This window comes from Lampris incognitus, chromosome 2 (assembly GCF_029633865.1).
Source record: "Lampris incognitus isolate fLamInc1 chromosome 2, fLamInc1.hap2, whole genome shotgun sequence".
In the NCBI taxonomy this organism is placed as follows: Eukaryota; Metazoa; Chordata; class Actinopteri; order Lampriformes; family Lampridae; genus Lampris; species Lampris incognitus.
In genome coordinates, this window is record NC_079212.1 from 8,156,616 (window position 1) to 8,180,534 (window position 23,919).

The 23,919-nt window shown below is 45.2% G+C and overlaps 1 protein-coding gene across 1 annotated transcript in view; it reads right to left on the minus strand.

The window, feature by feature from the left end:
• cacna2d3a (calcium channel, voltage-dependent, alpha 2/delta subunit 3a) overlaps positions 1–23,919 on the minus strand; it is a gene marked incomplete at its 5' end in the record, with an annotated part of 292,319 nt that overhangs the window by 158,866 nt on the left and 109,534 nt on the right. The window contains 4 exons of the mRNA XM_056272874.1: positions 885–959; positions 2,119–2,330; positions 4,064–4,195; positions 22,338–22,500. Of these exons, the coding sequence (XP_056128849.1) occupies positions 885–959; positions 2,119–2,330; positions 4,064–4,195; positions 22,338–22,500 (582 nt within the window). The remainder of the gene's footprint in view (positions 1–884; positions 960–2,118; positions 2,331–4,063; positions 4,196–22,337; positions 22,501–23,919) is intronic.

The window sequence follows — 23,919 nt, forward strand, 5'->3', positions numbered from 1 at the left end:
GGTATATGTGTGTGTGTGTGTGTGTGTGTGTGTGTGCACGTCCACATGTGCTTACCCTGCTTACCTGGGAGACGGGTAAACGACAAAACCTGTTTGTGAAGTGGCTTAACGTTGGGTGTATAAAATAAAAGACTTAACACAGACAGATCAGAGCGTCTGAGTACGTCTAGCCGCACATCCTGCCCTCGACTGAGGTAAAAGACATTAAGGCTTATCTTCCTGCACAGCCCACTAGCTGACTCACTGCACACTAAACCACCATCTGGAATTAAGCACACACAATATACTAATCCATACACATCACAAGTACACACAAACACTCACACAAAGTATAGGCACAGAGAGAGAGAGCAAGAGAGAGAATGTACACACACACACACACACACACACACACACATATATATATACACACACATGATATATATTCTTGGTGCATGGAAAAAGTCTGCATTTGTGAGAAAAACATATTCAGTGGTTTCCTAAAAGCTTGGCGTAGATTAATAGAGGCTGGCGCAGAGAAAGGAAATTGAATTTCTAATGGAAACCTGGAAATGGAGCCCATGTGCACAGCAGAACGTAGTGAAGACGACCAAGATGGTGGGAGAGAAGACTTTACACTGACAACTGCAGGGATTATCACAGGTGCCATCTTAATGAACAGGTCCTCGATAAACACACACCCACGGGTGCACGTACACAACCCAAAATGACACTGCCTGTCACCCTGACACCCAAATTACTTTTCTTTTTCTTTCCCACTTCTCTGAAGCTTGGTCAGAATATCACCAGCATACGATCTACCCAACGACTTCCTTTCCCGGAAAGAGATGGCGGTATGAGGCCTGCATGGAAAACTTAAGAGGGGAAGAGGGGAGTAAACTCACGTCTTTGTTGGTGACGTCTGCCTGAACCAGCGTGCCATTCAGACACGGTTCCACGTAGTGCAGCTCCTCGTTGTACTGGGAAAACAAACGCAGTGATGAAAAGCCTTTTAAAAGTCAACTAATCCTGTTTTAATTAAACATATCAGAGCATCAGCCAACGTGTGCACACAAACCCCACGTCAGAAGGCACATCGCGATGGGAGCAACTCACCTTCATGAGAATAACACGGGTGCAAAACTCGGACATGCACATATAAATACACATATGCACAAGCATATGAGTAAGCGCACACATGCCCACACACACACACACACACACACACACACACACACACACGCGTGCATGCATAGTTGTGCAGACACACAACGTGTACAGTACTAAACCCGTGCCTGCTCCTTCTGATAACACTCAGCATTTAACGCATGACTACAAATGAGACTTCAAAGTCAGTAAGAGAAGTGGAAATCTGCTCTTCCACAGCCAGCTACTTTCCGTGCCCGTGTGTTCGAGAGCTTGCATGTGTGTGTGAGAGTGCACGTTGGAAAACAGACAAGAGTTTCACCACAAGATACAGAGATATTCCCCCGTGTGTATGCACGTATAGTCAATTACATGACTACAAGTGACTTGTGCCAAAAGTAGTTGGAAAAAACAACACGCCGCCGCCGCCTGATTGTCCAAATCATCCTCCTCCCCGTTCTCCAAAGCACATTTATCACAATAACATGATTAGGATATCAAATGATAATGGATACTTTGCTGCACGGAGACGGAGAATGGAGTTTGGCAGGAGACTGGCGATGTTATGATGTGAAATAGCATCAGACAGAGATATCAGACCCACACACGCAAAAACGCACACACACACACACGTGCAAAATGCACACATAAACACACACATGTGCAAACAGTTTCATCAGACCGCGATGCAACAACAATGGTTTGGGCGCCCGGGGCGGGATCCAATCACAACTCGCTCTTTTGCAATTCAAATTTCCATCCAGCTGACTGCTAATTGGCTGCGAGCGTGACGGGGGAGAAAGCTGATTCGTTTCAGCACTTCCTCTGATCTGAAGACGAGAGGACGGCGGATTATGTGTGTGTTTGGATGATTGTGTCTCTGTGTTTGAAATAGAAAAGTGCATGGTTGTGCATTACCCTCTGACTATCGACACACACACACACACACACACATACACACTCATGCATGATGTGCATGAGGAGTGAACATACAGCGATGATGTTGAAGAAGTCATCGTCTCCCAGCGTGTCCAGGATAGAGGACACGGTTTGCCTCGCGATGGTCAACCTCAAGCCTTTCATACTGCCGCTGACGTCCACTAAGATCACCACGTCCTTCGGGGAGGTGGCGGCCTGGATGTACCACTTACGGTTGCGACAGTCAAAGGCTATGACCCCGTGCTCATCCGGCTTCCATTTGATCCCTAGACAAAACAGGGATAATGTGGAAATTCTGAACAGAAAGCAAACAGGACAAAAAAAAAACCTGAGTATCTGAAGTCTGAAGACCCTCTTGAAAGAGTTGCACAAATGTCCATGAAGAGCGACCATGCACAGCAAAAGCCACCAGGAGAGGGCTGCTCAGGTCAGTCAGAAATAATGAACGGCGTTATATATTGCAGATGGCATTAAAATCAGAAGTGAACTGTACATGACACACAATGGATAACAGAGAAGGTCCATTTTACACAGACGGAGCTAAAAATACAAAGTACGCAAGATGTGGAGTGAAAGACAAGCAGATCGTGATGACATTTTTTTTTAAATTTCCCCCCTTTTCTCCCCAATTGTATCCAGCCAATTACACCACTCTCCCGAGCTGTCCCGGTCGCTGCTCCACCCCCTCTGCTGATCCGGGGAGGGCTGCAGACTACCACATACCTCCTCCGATACATGTGGAGTCGCCAGCGGCTTCTTTTCCCCTGATAGTGAGTGTTTTGCCAGGGGGACGTAGAGCGTGGGAGGATCATGCTATCCCCCCTCTCCCCCCTGAACTGGTGCCCGGACCGACCAGAGGAGGCGCTAGTGCAGCGACCAGGACACATACCCACCCTGCTTCCCACCCGTAGACACGGCCAATTGTGTCTGTAGGGACACCCGACCAAGCCAGAGGTGTAACGGGGATTCGAACCAGCGATCCCCATGTTGGTAGGCAATGGAATAGACCGCTACGCTACCCAGACGCTTTTTTGTTTTTGTTTTTTTAAAGATTATTTTCTTGGTCTTTAATACCTTTATTGAATAGTGACAGTGGAGGCAGACAGGAAATGAGGGCGGGGGGGGGGGGGTATGACAAGCAACAAAGGTGGCCGGGGGCGTTTCTACAGACACAATTGGCCGCGTCTGTGGGTGGGAAGCCAGATGTGAAGAGTAGGGTAATTGGCCAAGTACCATTGGGGGGGGGACAAAAAATAAAGGTTGCCAGCCAGATTCAAACCGGCGACGGCTGCGACCATGTGGTCATGTGGTATACGCTGTAACCATTTAGCTACGGAGGGGAACCCAACGAAGACTTATGAGATATTAGAGAGCACTCGTGTGAAAACGTCGAATGGGTGATGGCAAATAAAAAAAGGAAAAGAGGGGAGGACTGTGATGATAATGAAGGAGAAAGAGAGCCCTTCTCTCCATTTCTGATGAAACAGTTTCACTTCAAATGGGGTCCCTCCGATAACATACAAGCGCCACACTCCTTCACAACCCACACTGCCTCCCAAATGTTATTTTTTTCATCCATCCCCTTCACCGTTCATTTTCCAATCTCCACACAAATTAGCTCACCTGTTGTCCTTTTTCTCTTCCACCCGCTCCGCTCTCTCCTCCCCCCCCTCTCTCTCTCTGCTAGCCATTCACTCTCCAGCTGTCAATCATTTTGACCCAACTCTCCCACCCACCCCTCACTGTGCCTGAGGGAGGCAGCTTCCGCCAAGTTAATTACAAACACACAATCGGTTCAGTCACCAGCCAAGAAACACACACACACACACACACACACACACACACACACACACACACACACACACACACAAACACACGTTCTTACAAGCATATGCAGTGAAACACAAGCCCAGCAGATAAACAGACACACATGGCATGAGACAAGACGAAACACACACACACACACACACACACACACACACAAACTGCACACACTCACCTGGGTACTGTCTAAAGAAGCCTTTGGCACTGCCAAAGTACTGCCAGATGAGTGATGGGTCTCTCTCAAAGTTATCCACAAACACCTTGTTCAAGGCTTCAGACCAGTACACTCCATTCACTATCGCAGAGTCTGAGACATGAAGGAAAGAAAGGAAGACAGACAAGAAGAAAGAGGGTAGAGAAAAAAAAATCACACAAACACCCGTCAAACGTGAATCAAAGACAACACACATTAAAACACCATCAGGATGAAACAGCTAAAGTTGTTCTGCGACCTGGAGGGGAGGGACGGGTGTGATGTCCCAGACACACCAGACCAGCAGTGGGTCACGGTGCCTGCACCAGACACGGCACATCCACACACGACCTGGTGCACACATGACCCGGTGCACACGACCCGGTGCACACATGACCCGGGGATAAAGGAAAGAGCATCACAGGAAAAATAAGTGGGAAAACAAAGAAGAGAAACAGATACAACCAGAGCGGTGGAGGGAGAACAGTCATGACGGAGACTGTGATGCCTGCGAACAGACACACTTCTGGGTGTGTGTTTTCATAAACACACACGTGTGAACAGAAAGCCAGGTAGAGAGTCAGACAGGTGAACAAAGAGACCAACACAAACACACTAAAAGACAGAATGAAAAAAAAATCCACAAAGAGGAGGAGAATGAGACAGGTAAGAAGAAACACACAGGCAAAACCTGCGGAATAGAGCAAGCGAGAGAGAGAGATGAAGACAGTGGGAGAGACAGACTGATAGAGAGTGAGACAGACAGGCAGACAGACATAGAGAGACAGAGAGAGAGAGACAGACAGACAGAGACATAGACAGACAGAGAGAGAGAAACAGACAGAGACAGAAAGACAGACTGACAGAGAGAGCGAGACAGACAGAGAGACAGAGAGGAAGAGAGAGAGAGAGAGAGAGAGAGAGAAACAGACAGACAGAGACCAAGAGAGAGACAGACAGACAGAGAGAGGAACAGAGAGACAGAGGGAGACTGACTGACAAGAGCGAGACAGACAGACAGACAGACAGGGAGGGAGCGACAGAGACAGACAGACAGACAGAGAGGGAGAGACAGACAGAGAGGGAGCGATGGAGACAGACAGAGAGACAGAGAGGGAGAGAGAGAGAGACAGACAGAGAGAGCGAGATGGAGGTGACAGAATTCCCACCACCTCCTTCCTATACTGGCAGCATTGTTCTGCTGTTAACAGTCATGCCAATAAGCCATGATTTAATTATAATCTTCTGGAAGACAGCATACCCAAAAACACCCTCCCTCCATAGGAAGCATCAAGCCAGCGCCACACAGCAGAGTGTAGAGGAGGCTGGACGTGTGCCAACCTCCATTTACACCACCCAGTCACTTCTGGTGTGGTTGGAGAGTCGATTACGATGGGAGACCATCACAATGAGGAGGAGTGGATGGGCTCTTCTCTGCCTCTAAACCGCCATTTAAATTCATCTCCACTAATGCAGTCCTTAATTCAATCTGATCAAAAGAGCTCCCATGGCCCTGGAAGTGCACGTGCACGGCGTGTGTTGGCGTGGACATAGATAAGAAAATAGAGCTGTGTAGCCGCTGTGCTGATCTGAGTGTCCTGAACTGAAATCAGTGTCACCTGATCTGACTGATAGTAACCAGGGAGGAGCAAGAGACAGGAGAGCCAGGAGACAAGCTGTATGTTTAAGTTTGCATATGTGTGTATGTCTACATGTATGTGCACTTATATATGGTTATGCACACACACGTTTGGCAGTGTTTCTTCTGCTGTGGCACACTTACAATGAAAGGTTTTCCATGGCAAATCACTGCCCACAACTGCTACACAGCTTTGAAATGACACAAGAGCTCATTGTCACATCCACGTCCAGCTACATCCACCCATCCATCATCCAAACCGCTTATCCTGCTCTCAGGGTCGCGGGGATGCTGGAGCCTATCCCAGTAGTCATTGGGCGGCAGGCGGGGAGGCACCCTGGACAGGCCGCCAGGCCATCACAGCCCCCCCTCCACACACACACATTCACACCTAGTTTAGTACGGACGAGTCACCTGACCTACATGTCTTTGGACTGTGGGAGGAAAACAGAGCAACCGGAGGAAACCCATACAGACACGGGGAGAACATGCAAACTCCACACAGAGGACGACCCGGGACGGCCCCCAAGGTTGGACTACCCCGGGGCTCGAACCCAGGACCTTCTTGCTGTGAGGCGACCGCGCTAACCACTGCGCCACCGTGCCGCCCATTTCCAGCTATATAATGCACTATATTCACCTTCCTCCATTTTGTTTTGAGTGTTGGAATTCTTTTTTCTTTCTTTCTTTTTTTAATTTGTGCTTTCGGCACGCTTGGCATATAACACAGGGAACTTGTATGTCAGTATGTCCAAGACAGAGTTAATCTGCAAGTGGAATTCGGGTTCTCCACCTGCAAAGGCAATCTTTATTAATTATCAAAAACCGCTTACAATAACCCTGCCCAGTTTGGATTATCTGTGGGATGACAAGAGCACAGGGTTTCTGTTATAGATTTATAGCCCCCACCGGTCCCCTTCTTCAGCATGTTTGATCAGCTAAACAACCAATCGGCATCGCTTCTCAATAACCCCAAGTGAGACAAGGAAGCTTAGAAACGAGGAATGACAACATGCATCTGATGAGACATAGCAGACATAGAAACGGACATTGACAAGTGTTCGACAAGACATAATTAGATCGAGCTGATCAATATCAGTTTAGGATAGCAGTTATGGCGATAAAGGATGAAGACTGAAAGAAAGGACTAAGGAGTTGAATGTAATCCATAGAGAGTTCCAGGGAGTGCGTGAGGCAGATGCTAGCAGTGAGTATGTGTATGTAACGTGTCCACCTGCGAGTGTACGACATTAACCCCTATAAATTCTGATGTCTGAGATCCGTGACTTATCGTAGTTCACTCAGGAGAGACATGGTGAATGAAGTAAAGATAATTATTTATTATAACAGATGATTTAGCAGAAATGAATACATGTCAAGAAAGTTTTTGGTGCTTAGACTCAACAGAGATTTTTTAATTGAGGGACATCAGCCCTGAACAGCAGCATAATAAATCCCCTATGGAGTCCAGACACTGGTGGTGGCAGCTGATGACTTCTGCTGAGATGATAGATAGATATTCCAGCTCTGTTTTTTTTTTATGGTGGGAGGAAACCGGAGCCCCCAGAGGAAACCCACAAAGACATGGGGGGAACATGCAAACTCCACACAGGAAGGACCTGGGACGGCCTGGGATTCAAACCCAAGACCTTCTTGCCGTGAGGAAACAGTGCTAACCACTGGGTCACTGGGCTGCCCCATAAGGCTGATGAGGCCGATGAAGAGATGAAACTTATAATTTGCAAGGACTAGGCAGTGATGGGGAGGTGGAGGGGCGCGTATAACAGCAGCATGAATGTCTAGAAGTGGAGAGAGAAACATATTTAAAAAAGATGGCGTCAAGATGATAGGCTAACCATGCAGGCGTGTTGCTGTGCTACTGGATAAATGAGAACAGGTGATGTTAACAGCTGATAACTCAATTAATAGCCCCAGACAATGACAGCAAGGGAAATTATGAGTGAGCATGCATGAGAGATGAGAATGGCAGGATAAAGTAAGAAATATACATAACTACAGGCCTATGCATGCAAAGTTCCTGACTCAACTTTCGCTAAAGCTCCATTTCAGGCAGGAGACACATAGTGAATGAGGTAAAGATAATTTTTTATTTTAACATATGATTTAGTGGAAAAATGCATCAAGAGAGTTTTTGGTGCTTAGACCCAACAAAGATTTTTTAATCAAGGGGTATCATCAGCCCTGAGCAGCAGCATAATAAATCCCTCAAAATAAGGGGCACAATCCCCAAATACAGCCTAACGTATTTCTCCCCAAAGAATATTTACTTATCAAGCAGGAATGAAACAGGATACAATAATCATAACAAAAATGGCATAATGTGCCAAGGAATGAAACTAAATAATGAGCAAGACAGTACATTTTGAGCTTAAGTGAATATACTATAGCCAGCAATGGCTAATGGTCAGCAATGACCTGAACAGCTAACAACTTTTGAGCTAGCCATAAATGAATGGGCCTTAGTCAGCAATGGCTGATGGTGAGCAATGACCTTGACAGCTAACAATTTTTAAGCTAGCCAGCAATGACTAGAAGTCAGCAATGACCTTGCAATGAATGAGCCATAGCCAGCAATGGCTAATGGCCAGGAATGACTTCAATAGTAATGATAGGCTTAGGCAGAAATAAGACATTGACGACCAATTAGTCAATAATAATCAACAATAATTGGACTGGCCAAAAAATGTAAGCAGTGACCTAAAATTAGCAATTACACAGTGCAGTTAAAAATAGGTGAGACAAAATGCAGAACCACCGACCACTATTTATTTGCAATTGCTTACCATAAGCAAAGTTTTAGCGATCTTTGAGACTTAATGATTGTAAAGACATCAGGATGCACATAGGAAGCATAGAAAGAGGATGACCATTGGCCCAGTTTTTGAAGGGAATCTGTTGATAGTCCTTGCACGGAGATTGCTACAACTATCCTACAAACCCCAATTCCATCGAAGTTGGGACATTTTGTAAAACGTGAATAAAAACAGAATACAATGATTTGCAAATCCTTTTCGACATATATTTTAATTGAATATACTACAAAGACAAGATATTAAATGTTCATACTGATAAACTTTATTGTTTTTTTGCAAATATTCACTCATTTTGAATTTGATGCCTGCAACACGTTCCAAAGAAGCTGGGACAGCGGCAACAAAAGACTGGGAAAGTTGAGGAATGCTCAAAAAACACCTGTTTGGAACATTCCACAGGTGAACAGGTTAATTGGAAACATGGGAGTGTCATGATTGGGTATAAAAGGAGCATCCCTGATAGGTTCAGTTGTTCACAAGCAAGGATGGGGCTAGGTTCACCACTTTGTGAACAACTGCGTGAGCCAATAGTCCAACAGTTTAAGAACAACGTTTCTCAACGTACAATTGCAAGGAATTTAGGGATGTCATCATCTACAGTCCATAATATTATCAAAAGATTCAGAGAATCCAGAGAAGTCTCTGCACGTAAGCGGCAAGGCCTAAAACCAACATTGAATGCCCGTGACCTTCGACCCCTCAGGCGGCACTGCATTAAAAACCGACATCATTCTGTAAAGGATATTACCACGTGGGCTCAGCAACACTTGGGAAAACCATCGTCAGTTAACACAGTTCATCGCTACATCTACAAGTGCAAGTTAAAACTCTACCATGCAAAGCGAAAGTCATATATCAACAACACCCAGAAACGCTGCCGGCTTCTCTGGGCCCGAGCTCATCTGAGACGGACTGACACAAAGTGGAAAAGTGTGCTGTGGTCTGACGAGTCCACATTTCAAATTGTTTTTGGAAATCATGGACGTCGTGTCCTCCAGGCTAAAGAGGAAAAGGACCATCCAGATCGTTATCAGCGCAAAGTCCAAAAGCCAGCATCTGTGATGGTATGGGGGTGTGTTAGTACCCATGGCATCATGGGTAACTTACACATCTGTGAAGGCACCATTAATGCTGAAAGGTACATACAGGTTTTGGAGCAACATATGCTGCCATCCAAGCGACGTCTTTTTCAGGAACGTCCCTGCTTATTTCAGCAAGACAACGCCAAGCCACATTCTGCATGTGTTACAACAGCGTGTCTTCGTAGTAAAAGAGTGCGGGTACTGGACTGGCCCGCCCGCAGTCCAGACCTGTCTCCCATTGAAAATGTGTGGCGCATTATGAAGCGCAAAATACGACAACAGAGACCCCGGACTGTTGAGCAACTGAAGTCGTACATCAGCAAGAATGGCAAAGAATTCCACCTACAAAGCTTCAACAAGTAGTGTCCTCAGTTCCCAAACGCTTATTGAGTGTTGTTAAAAGGAAAGGTGATGTAACACATTGGTGAACATGCGCTTGTCCCAACTTTTTTGGAACGTGTTGCAGGCATCAAATTCAAAATGAGTGAATATTTACAAGAAAACAATAAAGTTTATCAGTTTGAACATTAAATATCTTGTCTTTGTAGTGTATTCAATTGAATATAGATCGAAAAGGATTTGCAAATCATTGTATTCTGTTTTTATTTACGTTTTACACAACGTGCTTACTTCACTGGAATTGGGGTTTGTAAATGAATGGCCTAAATAGTTCTTTGCGTGTATGTACATCTCAGAAAAATCTGCTCAAAATTATAGCTAAACCAAGATTTGGAAAAGGGATTGTAGAATAGGCTAGGGAAAGATGGATCAAAACATCTAGTATTAAACTGGATACCAGCAACCAGACCTCTTATGAACTGTGGCTTAAAGTGGCGCACATGCATGCAGTGACAAATAAATGCCGTAACAGGATTTAGAGGCAGATTCAGAGAAACACAGAACATGGCAAAAAATTTCCAAGCAAAATCATAGATTTTCAGGATAGAGGCAGCCAAACCCTTTCTCAAATAAAACCTGGCATATTCTAAATTGCAGAGAGAACTGGTTTAATAGAGGACTAATTTTTCTAGAGTGGGACTGCTATAGGCAATGGGCTGGCTTCTGGGCAAAGACTCTGGAATACCTGGAAATTAAAATGGGATAAAGAATCAGCAATGACATTAACATAATCTGGCACATGATGGGATGTAATTACAAAATTTTGCCTATCCGACAGCCATGTGTAATACAGCTCAGGAACGGTGCGATTTCGAGACTAGATGAATGGCCTTTATTAATGATGCCTGCGACTGCTTCATTGTCACACTGCACTGCGATGCATTTACATTGCCAGAACTTCCCCAATACATAACGCTAATGCAATGGGTTAAATTTCATGTAGAGCAGAGAAGGAATCAAACTTGGGGAAGGAATGAGGCTAGTTGCCGGGGTAACACTGACCTTGAAAATATCCCCCAAATCCTACGGAGGGTGCAGCATCTGTGAAAAACTTTAGTGAATCAGAGGAATGGACCAACTCACCATAAAAAAACCTTACACCATTCCACTGATTCAGCAAACAAGACCAAAATTCAAATCAGTGCGGCAACCTTCATCCAACAGAATACAGTCGAGCAAATTAGGCACAGAGTAAGTCATGTCCAGCAGTCTGAAAATAACGAGCGGCCCTGGGGAACAACGCGCATTTCAAAATTTAAGATGGCCAATGAGAAAAAGCATCTGCTGTTTTGTTACTTCCTTTGCTTCATTCAACAAAGGACAGTTATTTTTGCATATGTGCTCGAGTTTTTTGACTGGGAGAGAAGCTTTCATTTCAACCGTGTCAAGTGTGACGCCCAGAAACTCGAGGCGAGTAGCAGAACCAATGATTTTTTTCTGCCAGAGAGGGGAACGCCCAGATATTGAACAGGTGTTTCAGTTTGGACAGAGATGAGCCGGGTTTGTTGGGAGAGGGTCAATCAACAGAAAGTTGTTGAGGAGGTGAAGAAGAGAAGGGACTTCAACTCTGTTTAAAAGATCTGGCAAAGAGCCTCGGAAACCTGATTGAAAAATGAAAGGACTGCTCCTACAGCCAAATGTAAGGTGCACAGCAAAGTAAAGTGTGGAGTCCCACTTGAAATCAAAATGATACCACTGTGAAGGACGAATTGGAACAATTTTGAGGGCATCGGCTTTGGAGGGCCATGCGCCATGCTTTATGGCATTCTTTATGGCAACGGTGAAATAATGAAAAGAGAAATGCTCGGATGGAAAAAAACGACGCTTCTTAGCCCAAAGCAAGGAGCAGAGAGGTCAAATGTAAGCCTTTTCTTTCTAGAGTATTTCTAGATGATATTCCTATAGGACTACTGCAAAACAAAGGGAATGGCAATGAGTTGTATGGGCCAATTAAACAGCCTTTATTAAGCTCCTTTATGAGTAGCTGAGACACTATGACTGACTCAATTAGAGTGGACTGGAGGTTTTTGGACATGAATGAAGAAGCCAGGGAAGAGAGGATCCCTACCCGAAACCCTTGGGAAAGACCAGTGAGAAACTGATCAACAAATACAGGATCAGGATGAGAAGACTGTTCAGACGCAAAATGGGACACCTTTCGGAGTAGAAGGGTTTAATAAGCCTTTGTGTTAAATTGTACATTTTTAGCAGGCATTGCACATTGCTATCCAGGGGTCCTCTCCCCGAGTGTGTGGGGCTTATTGCACTTCCAGTGGTCATTGTTGGAGTCTACATGATTGTACAGTGTTGACGTTTCATTAAAGTTGTTACATGCTAGTGAAAGTTGTCGTTAATTTGAGCTATCATTGGTAGCAGAGGCGGACTTCTGGAAATTACAAAGTGCCACTGGCGTTTGACAAGAGAAAATCATATGATAGCTGGAAAAAAGTAGAAATGTGGACACGTGTGACAGAACTGGACAAGAAAAAACAGGTTTTGACGGTCGCTTTATCACTCTCAAGAAGGGTGAGGGACATTCATTCATCATCAGCCACTTCTCCAGGGTCGGGTCGCAGTGGCAGCAAGGTAAGTAGGGCACCCCAGATGTTCCTTTCCCCAGCAACGCCCTCCAGCTCCTTCTGGGGGATCCCAAGGCGTTCCCAGGCCAGATTGGACTTGTAGTCCCTCCAGTGAGTTCTGGGTCTACCCCGGGGTCTCCTCCCAGTTGGACGTACCCGGAAAACCTCCAAAGGAAGGCGCCCAGGAGGCATCCTAATCAGATGCCCGAACCACCTCAACTGGCTCCTTTCAACACAAAGGTGCAGCGGCTCTACTCTGAGCTCCCTCCGGATGGCCGAGCTCCTCACCCTATCTCTAAGGCTGAGCCCTGACACCCTATGGAGGAAACTCATTTCAGCCGCTTGTATCCATGAACTTACCCTTTCGGTCGCGACCCAAAGCTCATGACCATAGGTGAGGGTTGGAACAAAGATTGACTGGTAAATTGAGAGCTTTGCCTTCCGGCTCAGCTCCCTCTTCACCACAACGGTGCAGTACAACACCCAGAGTGACTGAATGAATGAAAAAAAAAATCACAAGGAGCAGATTGAATTCACATGAGGGAAGATGCTGCATTTTATGCAGATGATACCAGTAAAAAGGAGGGCAAGAAAGCATGATGTCCAAGTCAGGTGAGGATGCCACTGTCCGGTACAAATCCAATGGACAAGTACAGGAGACTGAAATGTGCCAAAGTACATTTCACTGGGTAAAAGACTGTCCACACAAAAACAAACGTGAAAATGACAGAAAACGTAGACAAATTGGAAGAATGTAATATAACACTGTTTTCAAATGAATCCATGTCTGACATGAAAATGTTTATGGTTGAATCATTGGGATCTGTAGTCATTAATACTGCATGTACAAGAACGGTTTGTGAAGAAAAGTGGCTTGACAATTATATCAGTGAAATTAATGAGACTGAGGTAAGAAAAATACCAAAAGTAAAAAGTAATAACGCTTTCAAATGTGGTGATGGGAGAGTTGTACACTCCACTAAGAGAGTAAAAATTCCAGCCAAGATAGGCCAGACCAAGAGCTGGATAGAGACTGAAGTAGTTCCAGTAGATATTCCTTTACTTCTGAGTAAAACATTATTGAAAAGAGCAGGTGCAGTCTACCAACATGGGGATCGCCGGTTCAAATCCACATGTTACCTCCGGCTTGGTCGGGCTTCCCTACAGACACAACTGGCCGTGTCTGCACTCTGCGGGTGGGAAGCCGGATGTGGACATGTGTCCTGGTTATTGCACTAGCCCCTCCTCTGGTCAGTGAGGGCGCCTGTTCGGAGGGAACTAGGGGGAATAGTGTGATCCTTCCATGTGCTACATCCCCCTGGTGAAACTCCTCACTGTTAAGGTGAAAAGAAGATTCTGGCGACTCCACATGTATCGGAGGAGGCATGTGGTAGTCTGCAGCCCTCCCCGGATCAGAAGAGGGGGTGGAGCAGCAACCAGGACGGCTCGTAAAATAGGGTAATTGGGCAAGTACAACTGGGGAGAAAAAGGGGAAAAACTAAAAAAAAAAGAAGAGCAGGTGCAGTCTTAGATATTGAGAATGATAAGGCAGTCAGTTAAACTTGAACTAACCTCGTCAGGACAATATTCTGTGAATATAACAGATGAAGAGAACCAAGCAATAACTCGTGAGAATATGGTCCTTACCATAACAGAATATGACTACAGAGGAAAAGCACAGAGTACTAGCTTCACAAACAATTTGGAAACGCATCAGTTGATAAACTGCAGAAACTATTGATCAGTTCAAATAATTACGATAATGAGAGCATTTCTATTCTAAAACAGATTGTGAACAACTGTGAAACCTGTATCAAGTACAACAAACCTAAACCTGCAGTGGGTTTGCCAATGGCATCCAGATATATCGAAACTGTGGCAGGGGACTTGCACGAACTAGAGCCAGAGGTATGGGATCTTCACAAAATTGACCATGTCACACATTTTAGCATAGGTAGCACTGTAACAACGAAGAAACCCAGTGAGGCGGTAAAGAAATTACACTGAGAAACTTAAAGGTTTGTTGTATTCAGTCTATTCTAGGCCTATGTTAGTTAGCTACTCTGCATCTCCTTTGCAGTGCGTATGTGACACCTAGTGATGAGACTGGGTAGTGCATTTTGTGTCGGTAGCTGTTGTTTGGAATGAGTGAGTTCAGTTCCCACGCGTTTCAAGCAGAGAAAGGCAGTTGTTCCTTAAGTGTCGGATCCTTGGAGCGATACGTCCGTAAGTGTTGTTTTTTCTTGTTGTATGGAAATATCATAATTAACACTTACGTATGCGTGTAACAGTTATAAGGATGTAATAATTTCATGTTAGTGTAGCTCATTATTTTACCTCATGCAGCCTATGCTAGTTAGCTATCTGCGTGTGAATGTGCACGGGCTAGTTTGTGTGCATATGAAATAGGTAATGTGAAAAGACAGAAAAGACTATTTGGGTACTTAGTAATTGTATTCTTTATGTGTTTCTTTAGTTTTACGAAAAGGGGAAAAACAAATGTATGGAGTAAAGTCTTCAATAAACTTCTTTCTAAATTTATTTCTGATTTTCTCCCAATTTAGTGGCCAATTGATCCCTATTTTAACTCAAACACCCACCCTCGTACTGTATGCGTTCGCCAACTGCATCTCTCCGGCCGGCAGTCTCAAAGGAGACGCCTCGTCACTTCCGTGACAAGGCGAATCCAGGCCGAACCACTGCTTTTTCCGACACACACAGGGACGCATTCATGTGACGAACACAAGCCGACTCCGCCCCCCTCCCGAAGACAGCATTGCCAATTATTGCTGCTTCATCGAGTCCGGCCATAGTCGGATCTGACAAGACCGGGGCGCGAACCCCAGACGCTTAGACTGCTACACCACTGCGGACCCCCAATAAACTTCTATCTGAGAACGAATGCAGCTCAAGCTGCATTCATTCTCCCGTTCACTATCTGCCTATGCCTTGTTAAGACACAACTGCTAGGGCAGAACAGAAATGCACATCAACCGTTTCTTTTAATTTTTATTTAATGATGCTGTTTTGACAAAAACGATTAAAATAGATGTAAGGCAAGAGCCTGGAAGACATTTAAATCAGGCAGCTGGTCCCTTAAGTGCCTTGGCTACTAAGAAAGTAAAAAAACATAAAATAAAAAGTCCCAAACCCACAATGGTACGAAACATGTTTTGGCGTCGTCAAGACAACATACTGATATGTCGCAAAGTGCTCACACCATTTTGAGCCCTTGCAGCCTCTCACACTCAAGCACTTACCAGGTGATGTCAATTAAGTCCGTGAAGGTTCAGGGCTTAGGCCTTAGGGGGGACATTGTGATTGGGCCGTACACTACTTTAAGCTAAAAAATACCATAACGCAATGCTTCAGCTCCTCTCTGCTCTGCCCGTGCACTCTTTCACTCTCCAGCACCACATGACGGGAAGACGATAAGATGCAAAACGACTATTCAGTAGTGTCTGAAATCTCAATTTATTACTCCCTATAGAGAACCCAAACCAGTTTTTTATATGTAGGGAATACTGAATAAGTGGATGATGGACACAGTTTGTGGCTGTGCATGTGATGAAGCTGGTCCGTACCCGTGAAACCGTAGTATGTCCCGGTACATATAAAAGAAGGTGTTGATTGGAAGATGGATGTCTGGATGGGCAATGTTCCACCTGCGATCCGTCTCCTAAGGCAAGCAGCTCCTTGCTATTATGGATTTAACCTCCAATACATCACTGCTGCCATCAGACAATTCACAGCACACACAGGCCTAAAAACAACTGTTCATACACAGCGGCAGAAAATAGGTTATGATGACAGAGAACGAGGAGGAGACGGTGTGAATGGATGGGTTCAGGATGAAGAGAGATCTGCAAAACCTGAACACAGAAAGAAAAGCACTCGAAATCGTAATATCGTGTCCGACCTTTCAGAATAATGTTAACTGTGTTAAAAAGGAAGGATTTGCAAATGAAAAACAAAAGATATAATGAAGTTCATTTTACACGTTTTGGTAGTAAATATGTGTCAAGCTGTTTACAACCATCCATCAGGAATTAATGTATACCCTGCAACCCAATCAGCAACACAACAGAGACTTTGACTACCACTGGTGTCTCTCTCTCTCTCTCTCTCTTTCTCTCAGTGCATGCTCGGAGTCGGTGTGTGAGTGAGTGTGTTTGGTGAGAGCCAGCTGCTCTTAGTAAATTCGATGTATTAATCAAATTTCTAGTAGGTTATTTTTGTCTTTAGGGCTGAAAAAGTGGAAAATTAACACCGAACACGTCATTGCAAAAGCTGAACAATGACTTTAGTTTCTTAGGCAGCTTAAAAAATACCAAATCAAACATCAACTGCTTGTTCTGTTTTACTCAGCCATCATCGAGTCCATCATAATATATTCTATTACAGTATGGTACGGTCTCACAGACAGTCAAACACAGAAAACACTGCAGCGGATTGTCAACAAGGCATCCAAAATCATAGGCAACTCACTCCCTCAGTTGAACCTCTACATACTCACTGGACTGTAAAGCGAGCAAAGAAGATCACCTCCGACCCCTCACATCCTGCTCATCCCCTCCTCCGGCTCCTTCTCTCAGGGAGGCACCACAGGTCACTGTCCACTAAGACTAAACGCTTCACAAACAGTTTTTCCCCCCCTAGCCATCAGGACTCTGAATTCCTCCCTATAGTCCCCTCCTCACACACCACTGGCATAAACACCACCATTCACCTGATTGTTATGTGTGATATGTTTATTTCTGTTACTGTTGTAACTGTATTGTTCATGAGACTATGTGGAGTGTCTGTTGTTGTCCATGTATGTATTGTGCTGCAGAGTTTAAAGTGTACCGAAAACAAATTCCACCGGCCTTGGTAGTGTGGCTAATAAAACAATCTAATCTAATCTAATGGTTTCAGATTGAGTAGTTTTTTTGCTTTTGTTTTTTTGGTTGTGAGCTACATTTGCTGTAGTTTGTGCGTTTGCTTGTCATAGTTTTTTTTTTCAGTGAGAGAGAGATGGCGTCCTTGGAAACACTTTCTCTATCCAACATGGAGTGCAGGTTCAGCCTGATCCTTCTGTTCCGATACAGGCGGTTCCCCTGGCTGTGGGAGACCGTGTGGGACACGCCAACCTGTCCTATGCCTCGAGGATGAACAAAGGTGTGGCTGTTTTCCTGAAAGAGGAGTGTTTTGTGGCTTAGCTAATAGCGAGCGGCGTCTCTTTGAATGGCGTCTATCTGCAGGTTTCTCCACTCGCCGTACCTTCCACCAGGGTCACTGTCTCCGGTGTTCCCCCATTCATTTCCAATGAGGCGTTGGAGCAGGACCTGCAACGCTTCCAGAAGCTGGCGAGCAGTTTTAGGACTGTGAGGTTAGGCCGTACGAACGATAAAGTGAAACATGTCCAATCCCTGCGGAGACAGGTGTTCATGTATCTGAATTGTCCGCCACAGACGCTGGAGGTTTCCTTCAGAGTAAAACATGGGGAGGGACATTACATGGTGTACGCCAGCACAGGCAGCATTAAATGTTTTGAGCGTGGGGATGTGGGACACAAGCGGAATGCTTGCCCTCATAGGCTGGCAAAGGGGCGCCCTGAGCCGGGGGCGGCGCCGGCCGAGGAGCGTGCTAACACCGATGCTCCACTGGTTGAGAAGCCAATGGATGCCGCTGCTCCGTGGGGGGGGGGGCGCCAACTGAGCCTGAGAAAGGGGAGGAATACAGGGGCAGGCAGATAATCAGGCAGGGTAACAGTGAGTGGATTCGGGCAGTGAGAATGTAATCAATGACAGCTCAGCTGTCCTGGAAGGCCACTGGGGACTGGGGTTCACGCCCCGGTCTCGTCAGATCCGACTACGGCCGGACTCAATGAAGCAGCAATCATTGGCAACGCTGTCTTCGGGAGGGGGGCGGAGTCGGCTTGTGTTCGTCACGTGAACGCGTCTCTGTGTGTGTCGGAAAAAGCAGTGGTTCGGCCTGGAGTCGCCTTGTCACGAAAGTGGGGAGGCGGTCTCCTTCGAGACTGCCGGCCGGAGAGACGCAGTTGGCGAACGCATGCAGTACGAGGGTGGGTGTTCGAATTAAAATAGGGATCGATTGGCCACTAAATTGGGAGAAAAAAGGGAAAAATCAGAAATAAATTTATTTTAAAAAAAAGAAAAGAAGAGAAAACACATAACAGGTCTCAAAAAGATGTTTGAGGCCAATAAAGGAAAAGGTTCTAAAAGGTTAAAGACCAAGGAAGTAAGGTTATGCTGAGTGTGTTGCACTGGGTGATCTTCCTCTTACTGTTTCTTTTACCTGTTTATATCATCTCTTTCTCTGTCTTTTATGCACAAGGGGAAGGATGGCTCCTCCTCCCAAACTGCTATGCCAGTGCCAATTAATGTCAAGGCAGCTCTCCTGTAACCCTCAGCAACCAATACAACTGACCTGATCATGTGCCAACTCAACCCCAACTTTAGACTCCAGCAAAAGGGATGTCAGGGCATCCGGGTAACACAGCAGTCTATTCCGTTGCCTACCAACACGCGGATCTCCAGTTCGAATCCCCGCGTTACCTCCGGCTTGGTCGGGCGTCCCTACAGACACAACTGGCCATGTCTGTGGGTGGGAAGCAGGATGTGGGTAGTATGTGTCCTGGTCGCTGCACTAGTGCCTCCTCTGGTCAGTCGGGGTACCTGTTCGGGGGGGGGGGGTAAATACTGGGGGGACTAGCGTGATCCTCCCATGCGCTACGTCCCCCTGGCAAAACTCCTCACCGTCATGTGAAAAGAAGCGGCTGGTTACTCCACATGTATCGCAGGAGGCATGTTGTAGTCTGCAGCCCTCCCTGGATTGGCAGAGGGGGTGGAGCAGCAACCAGGATGGGTTGGAAGAGTTGGGTAATTGGCCAAGTGCAACTGAGAAGAAAAAGGGAAAATCCCCGCCCCCCCCAAAAAAAAAGAAAAAAGAAAAAGGGGCTGTCAACATGTACTACCGATGCTGCTGCAAAGACGGCCTTCATCACAGAGATGCCTTCTTCCTCAGGCCAGCCCGGTCAGGGGAAGATGATTGGCAACAGAGGTGTGGATGCCCCGGGAGAGATCACCTACAAGAAGCCCACATCCTCCGACCTGAAAGGTGCCATCCAGCTGGACACAGGTTACACAGTGGGTAACCTGAGCTCCAAGCCGGAGACAGACCTGTGTTGATGCAGGACTTCTATGTGGTAGAGAGTATCTTCTTCCCCAGAGAGGGCAGCAATTTGACCTGAGCCCATTATTTCCCACACTTTCGCTTCAAAACCTATGTTTCTGTGGCTTTCCACTTTTTCAGAGAACCGTTCAGCATCAGACCGGATGACTACCTGTATTCACTGTGTAATGAGTCCCTAATCGAGTTTTCCAACCCGGGAGCAAGCAAGTCAGTTCTCTGTCTGGCCAAAAAGGATGAGTTCATCATCAACACTGTCATGCATAAGGAGGCTGAGTTTCCACAGAAATTGCTGCCCAGATACTGTATGTGCGAAAGGTTGGAGCCTGCAGATTCCTTGCACTGGCTGCTGGGGGACCCCGATTCATGGAGCCAGACTGGATGTCCAAGATCGCTGCACTCCAGGACTTTCCCAGAAACTGGTTTCCACCAGGAACATCACCCTACAGCGCATAGTGGCTGCAGCAGGATCAGGACTTGACAACACCGAGGCAGTAGCTCAGCTGCTCAAGATGAGGCCTTTTATGCTACACAAGAGACATTTTAAATCTATGGATTAAAAACCGTCTGATGAGGAGCTGAAGATGCTTAGGGAGTATGACATGGGAGCAGAGCATCCAGACAGAAATGACCTTTTTTTTTTCCAGAACTTGGGGGAGTGTTGTGATCAGTGGGAGATGATGAAGATCTGGCTTTCTTTTTTCTAATTTGTGCAACGAGGGAAAGTCCTGGCTGTATTGCTGGCTTATGTTTTATTTATTTATTATGTAACTTGTGTAAATACAACATCCATTGCACGTTGTTTGTCTTGGGAGAGAAATCCCTCCTTTGTTGCTCTCCCTGAGGTTTCTTCCTCTTTTTTATCCCTGTTAAAGAATTTTTTTTTTTAAGGGAGTTGCTCCTCATCCAATGCGAGGGTCTAAGGACAGGATGTTGCGTTGCTGTAAAGCCCCCCCGAGGCAAATTTGTGTTTGTGATGTTGGGCTATGCAAGTAGAGTTAACTTGAGTTTGAAATGCTGTTTGTTGTTATAAATACGTCGTTTAAACTACTCAATGGGACTTTTTTCTGAAGCTGTTTTTCATTTTATGAGCTGGATTACAAAAAGATGAATATATTTGACTATCAGCTGTTGGACTGAAATTTAAACTGAATAAATGTGCTTTTGAAAATAAAAATCTCTCTCTCTCTCTCTCTCTGACTCTCTTTCTCTCTCATGTGTCAGTGTGACAGTGTGAGAGATGTTTTTTAAAGTAAATTAAATCAAAATTATTATTCTTCGCCTGTGGTACTGTGCCTGCTTCACTTTCTTGATAGTTTGTTCATTTTTTTTTAATTTTATCAACCCCCCCCCTTAACCTGGATGTAATTAATCTTTTGCTCAAACCATCCATCGGTTCGACTTAACCTACTTTATCACCCCCAACCCCCGCTTCCACCACCACCCCACTCCCGTCCTCTGCTTGCAGGCTTAAGCCGACATGACATTCACTCCGTCCGCTACGATACGACTTCACTGGGCAGACTTCAGCGGATTGTAAATTGGCAGTATCTGGGATTATTAAACTACCTAAATTAAGTCCGCGTGTGGTCAGGATGATCTTTAATCAAATGAGTTGAAGTCAATGAACCCAAATCCTCCTGACAAAGGCCTGCACATACTCACAAAGAATAATTGTTGTTATGCTTTAAACTAGTATTTCAATAATCGGTGTAATTCCCCCATCTCCACTGGGACTGGACACGATAGCGTTTCTGAATCGACATTACAATATACACATGCAATAGTCACATTGCAAAGGATGCAATGTGACGCAAATAGGACCCATCAGTCCATGTTAAGACAAAACTCCAGCTTCACAGAAAACCAAATCTAGCAAGGTCCACTTTATTATGACTGCTATTTAAGAAAAGTATTCTAGTACATCTGACAAATATAGTTCATTATCCAAACCGCTTATCCTTACTCAGGGTCATGGGATGCTGGAGCCTATCCCAGCAGTCATTGGATGGTAGACGGGGAGACACCCTGGACAGGCCGTCGGACCATCACAGGGCCAAATAGTGTATGAGAAATATAATTTAAAATCATCCTATCAATTGCTAAAGCGATCAATTCTTTGTAAATGGAGCTTTGAAAGTAAAAATCTGCATTTATCTGGTGAAATCGTTTAACTCCTTTTTATTCTTTAATATTGCAATACATACTAGAAAAAAAAACCCCAAAAATATCCCAATGTTGGGCTTTTTTCAGTGTCGCTCAGCTGTAATCTGAACCTTATTTCCGATTGGTTCAGATTTGAGTGATTTTGTTTGGGCTCATGCATACATGGCAGCAGTATTAAGCCCAAAATACTTTTGTTAAACAGGCTTGTGCTAGGGAAGGCACTATAAGAGAGCATTTCAATGTCATTCAATGCATTAAATCAAAATTCACCAATTTTATATTCACCAAAAGCACAGCTTTTTGTGTGCTTTTGGTGAATATACCTTTAAGCACATCGGTATATGAGCTGGAGTTGGAACATACCTTTGTTGTACATGTTGGTGGGCACCTGGACCACACTGAGGCTGAGATTAACGGAGAGATTATTGAAGTGGTCATTGGGCTGCAGGATGAATTCTCCACCGAGCTCGACACTGTTACCCTCCTCATCCACCTCATTGATCAACACCGCATTGAAGTATTCATACTGAGGGAAGAGAGACAGGAGGGAAAAGGAGGGTATACACTTATTTATTTTGATCCTGGAGTTCACTTGAGTGGTCTGATCAGGAATCAGCAGATTCCAAACATCTCAGAAGTCACTGAATCATGTTCACAAAGTAATCTGATGTCTGGATCACCAAAACTGCTGAGTCAGTGGGGTCGTGGTTCTGCTGGGGAAACCTGAATCCTCGCATCATCCCCGAGCGATGCTGCGGGTAAAAGCTGCTGACTGAACACATCTTCTCCCCAGCCTCATCTGCCGCCAGGCCTGCATGTGCATGGCCTCCGCTGTATTTTTAGTGCTTGCACATACAGTAGTGGTGGTGGTGCTGGTGGGGCCAGGGGGGAGGGAGCAATGGGGGGATATTAATAAATCATAGAGCTAGATAAATATAGCACACATGGCTCCCCTCATCTGAATGGCACTGAAGTCAGATGCCACGCGACGGCGACGGCACAGCCCCACAATGACACCAGCGGAGGAGAGGAAAGCACACAACAGATAGAGGGACTGAAGCGCTTGCCATTTTCAAACTGGGGAGCCAAAATACGAACACAAAAGCACACTTTACACAACAAGCAGTGGGCTTGGACTCTGCCAATGTATTGGGTGAAGGTCATATGGCTGAGGTTTGAGGCGGTAGCTTCGGGGTGCATGTAGGTATGTTTGTCTTTAGTTATTCACTTTCTAAAACAGTCAAGTTCAAAGGAAAGTGGGGTGCTGTAAAAGCAGAGACACAGTTCTATCTATGACTATTTATTCATGGCCTTGAAATTGTTTGCGTCTGGAAGTCCCCTGGCACTGGCTACCAAATGCAGTCTAAAGGCTAACCAGTCACCAGAAGGTAGCGCCAACCCCGGCAGAAAAGCCATGCTTTTCAAAGCATCAGTTTTCAAGGTAATGTTTTAAGTCTTATAATGCTTACTTCACGATGATGCTGGGCAAATTTCCTCAGCCCACTAACAGATATTACATACTGTTTCATGATAAAAGAACTTCAAAACATTCACTCAACAAAAGAACGATTATCTCAAATCAACATTCACTTTCTTGAAACAAGCAATATTATATGGCAGTGGGACTAGAATATTTCATTGGCAATATTCTGAAACGAGTATTATAAGACTTAAAACTAGATAAAACACTTTGATAAGCTTGTATTTTTTGGCAGTGAATCCCGACAACACCACACCAGTAGCTTTGAATTAGATTCATTTCTTTTAATTCAATACTCCCTGGCTCACATTTATCATCTGAAGCATGCCTCAATTTATATATGTGGAAGAATTTGTATTGTATAACTGCTATTCAGCTTCTTCTATTGTATGACAGCTGTCCATCTTCTGTTTCAAGAGCACATTTCTATATATTACACCCAGTATAGTTCCACTGTGCCCTTTC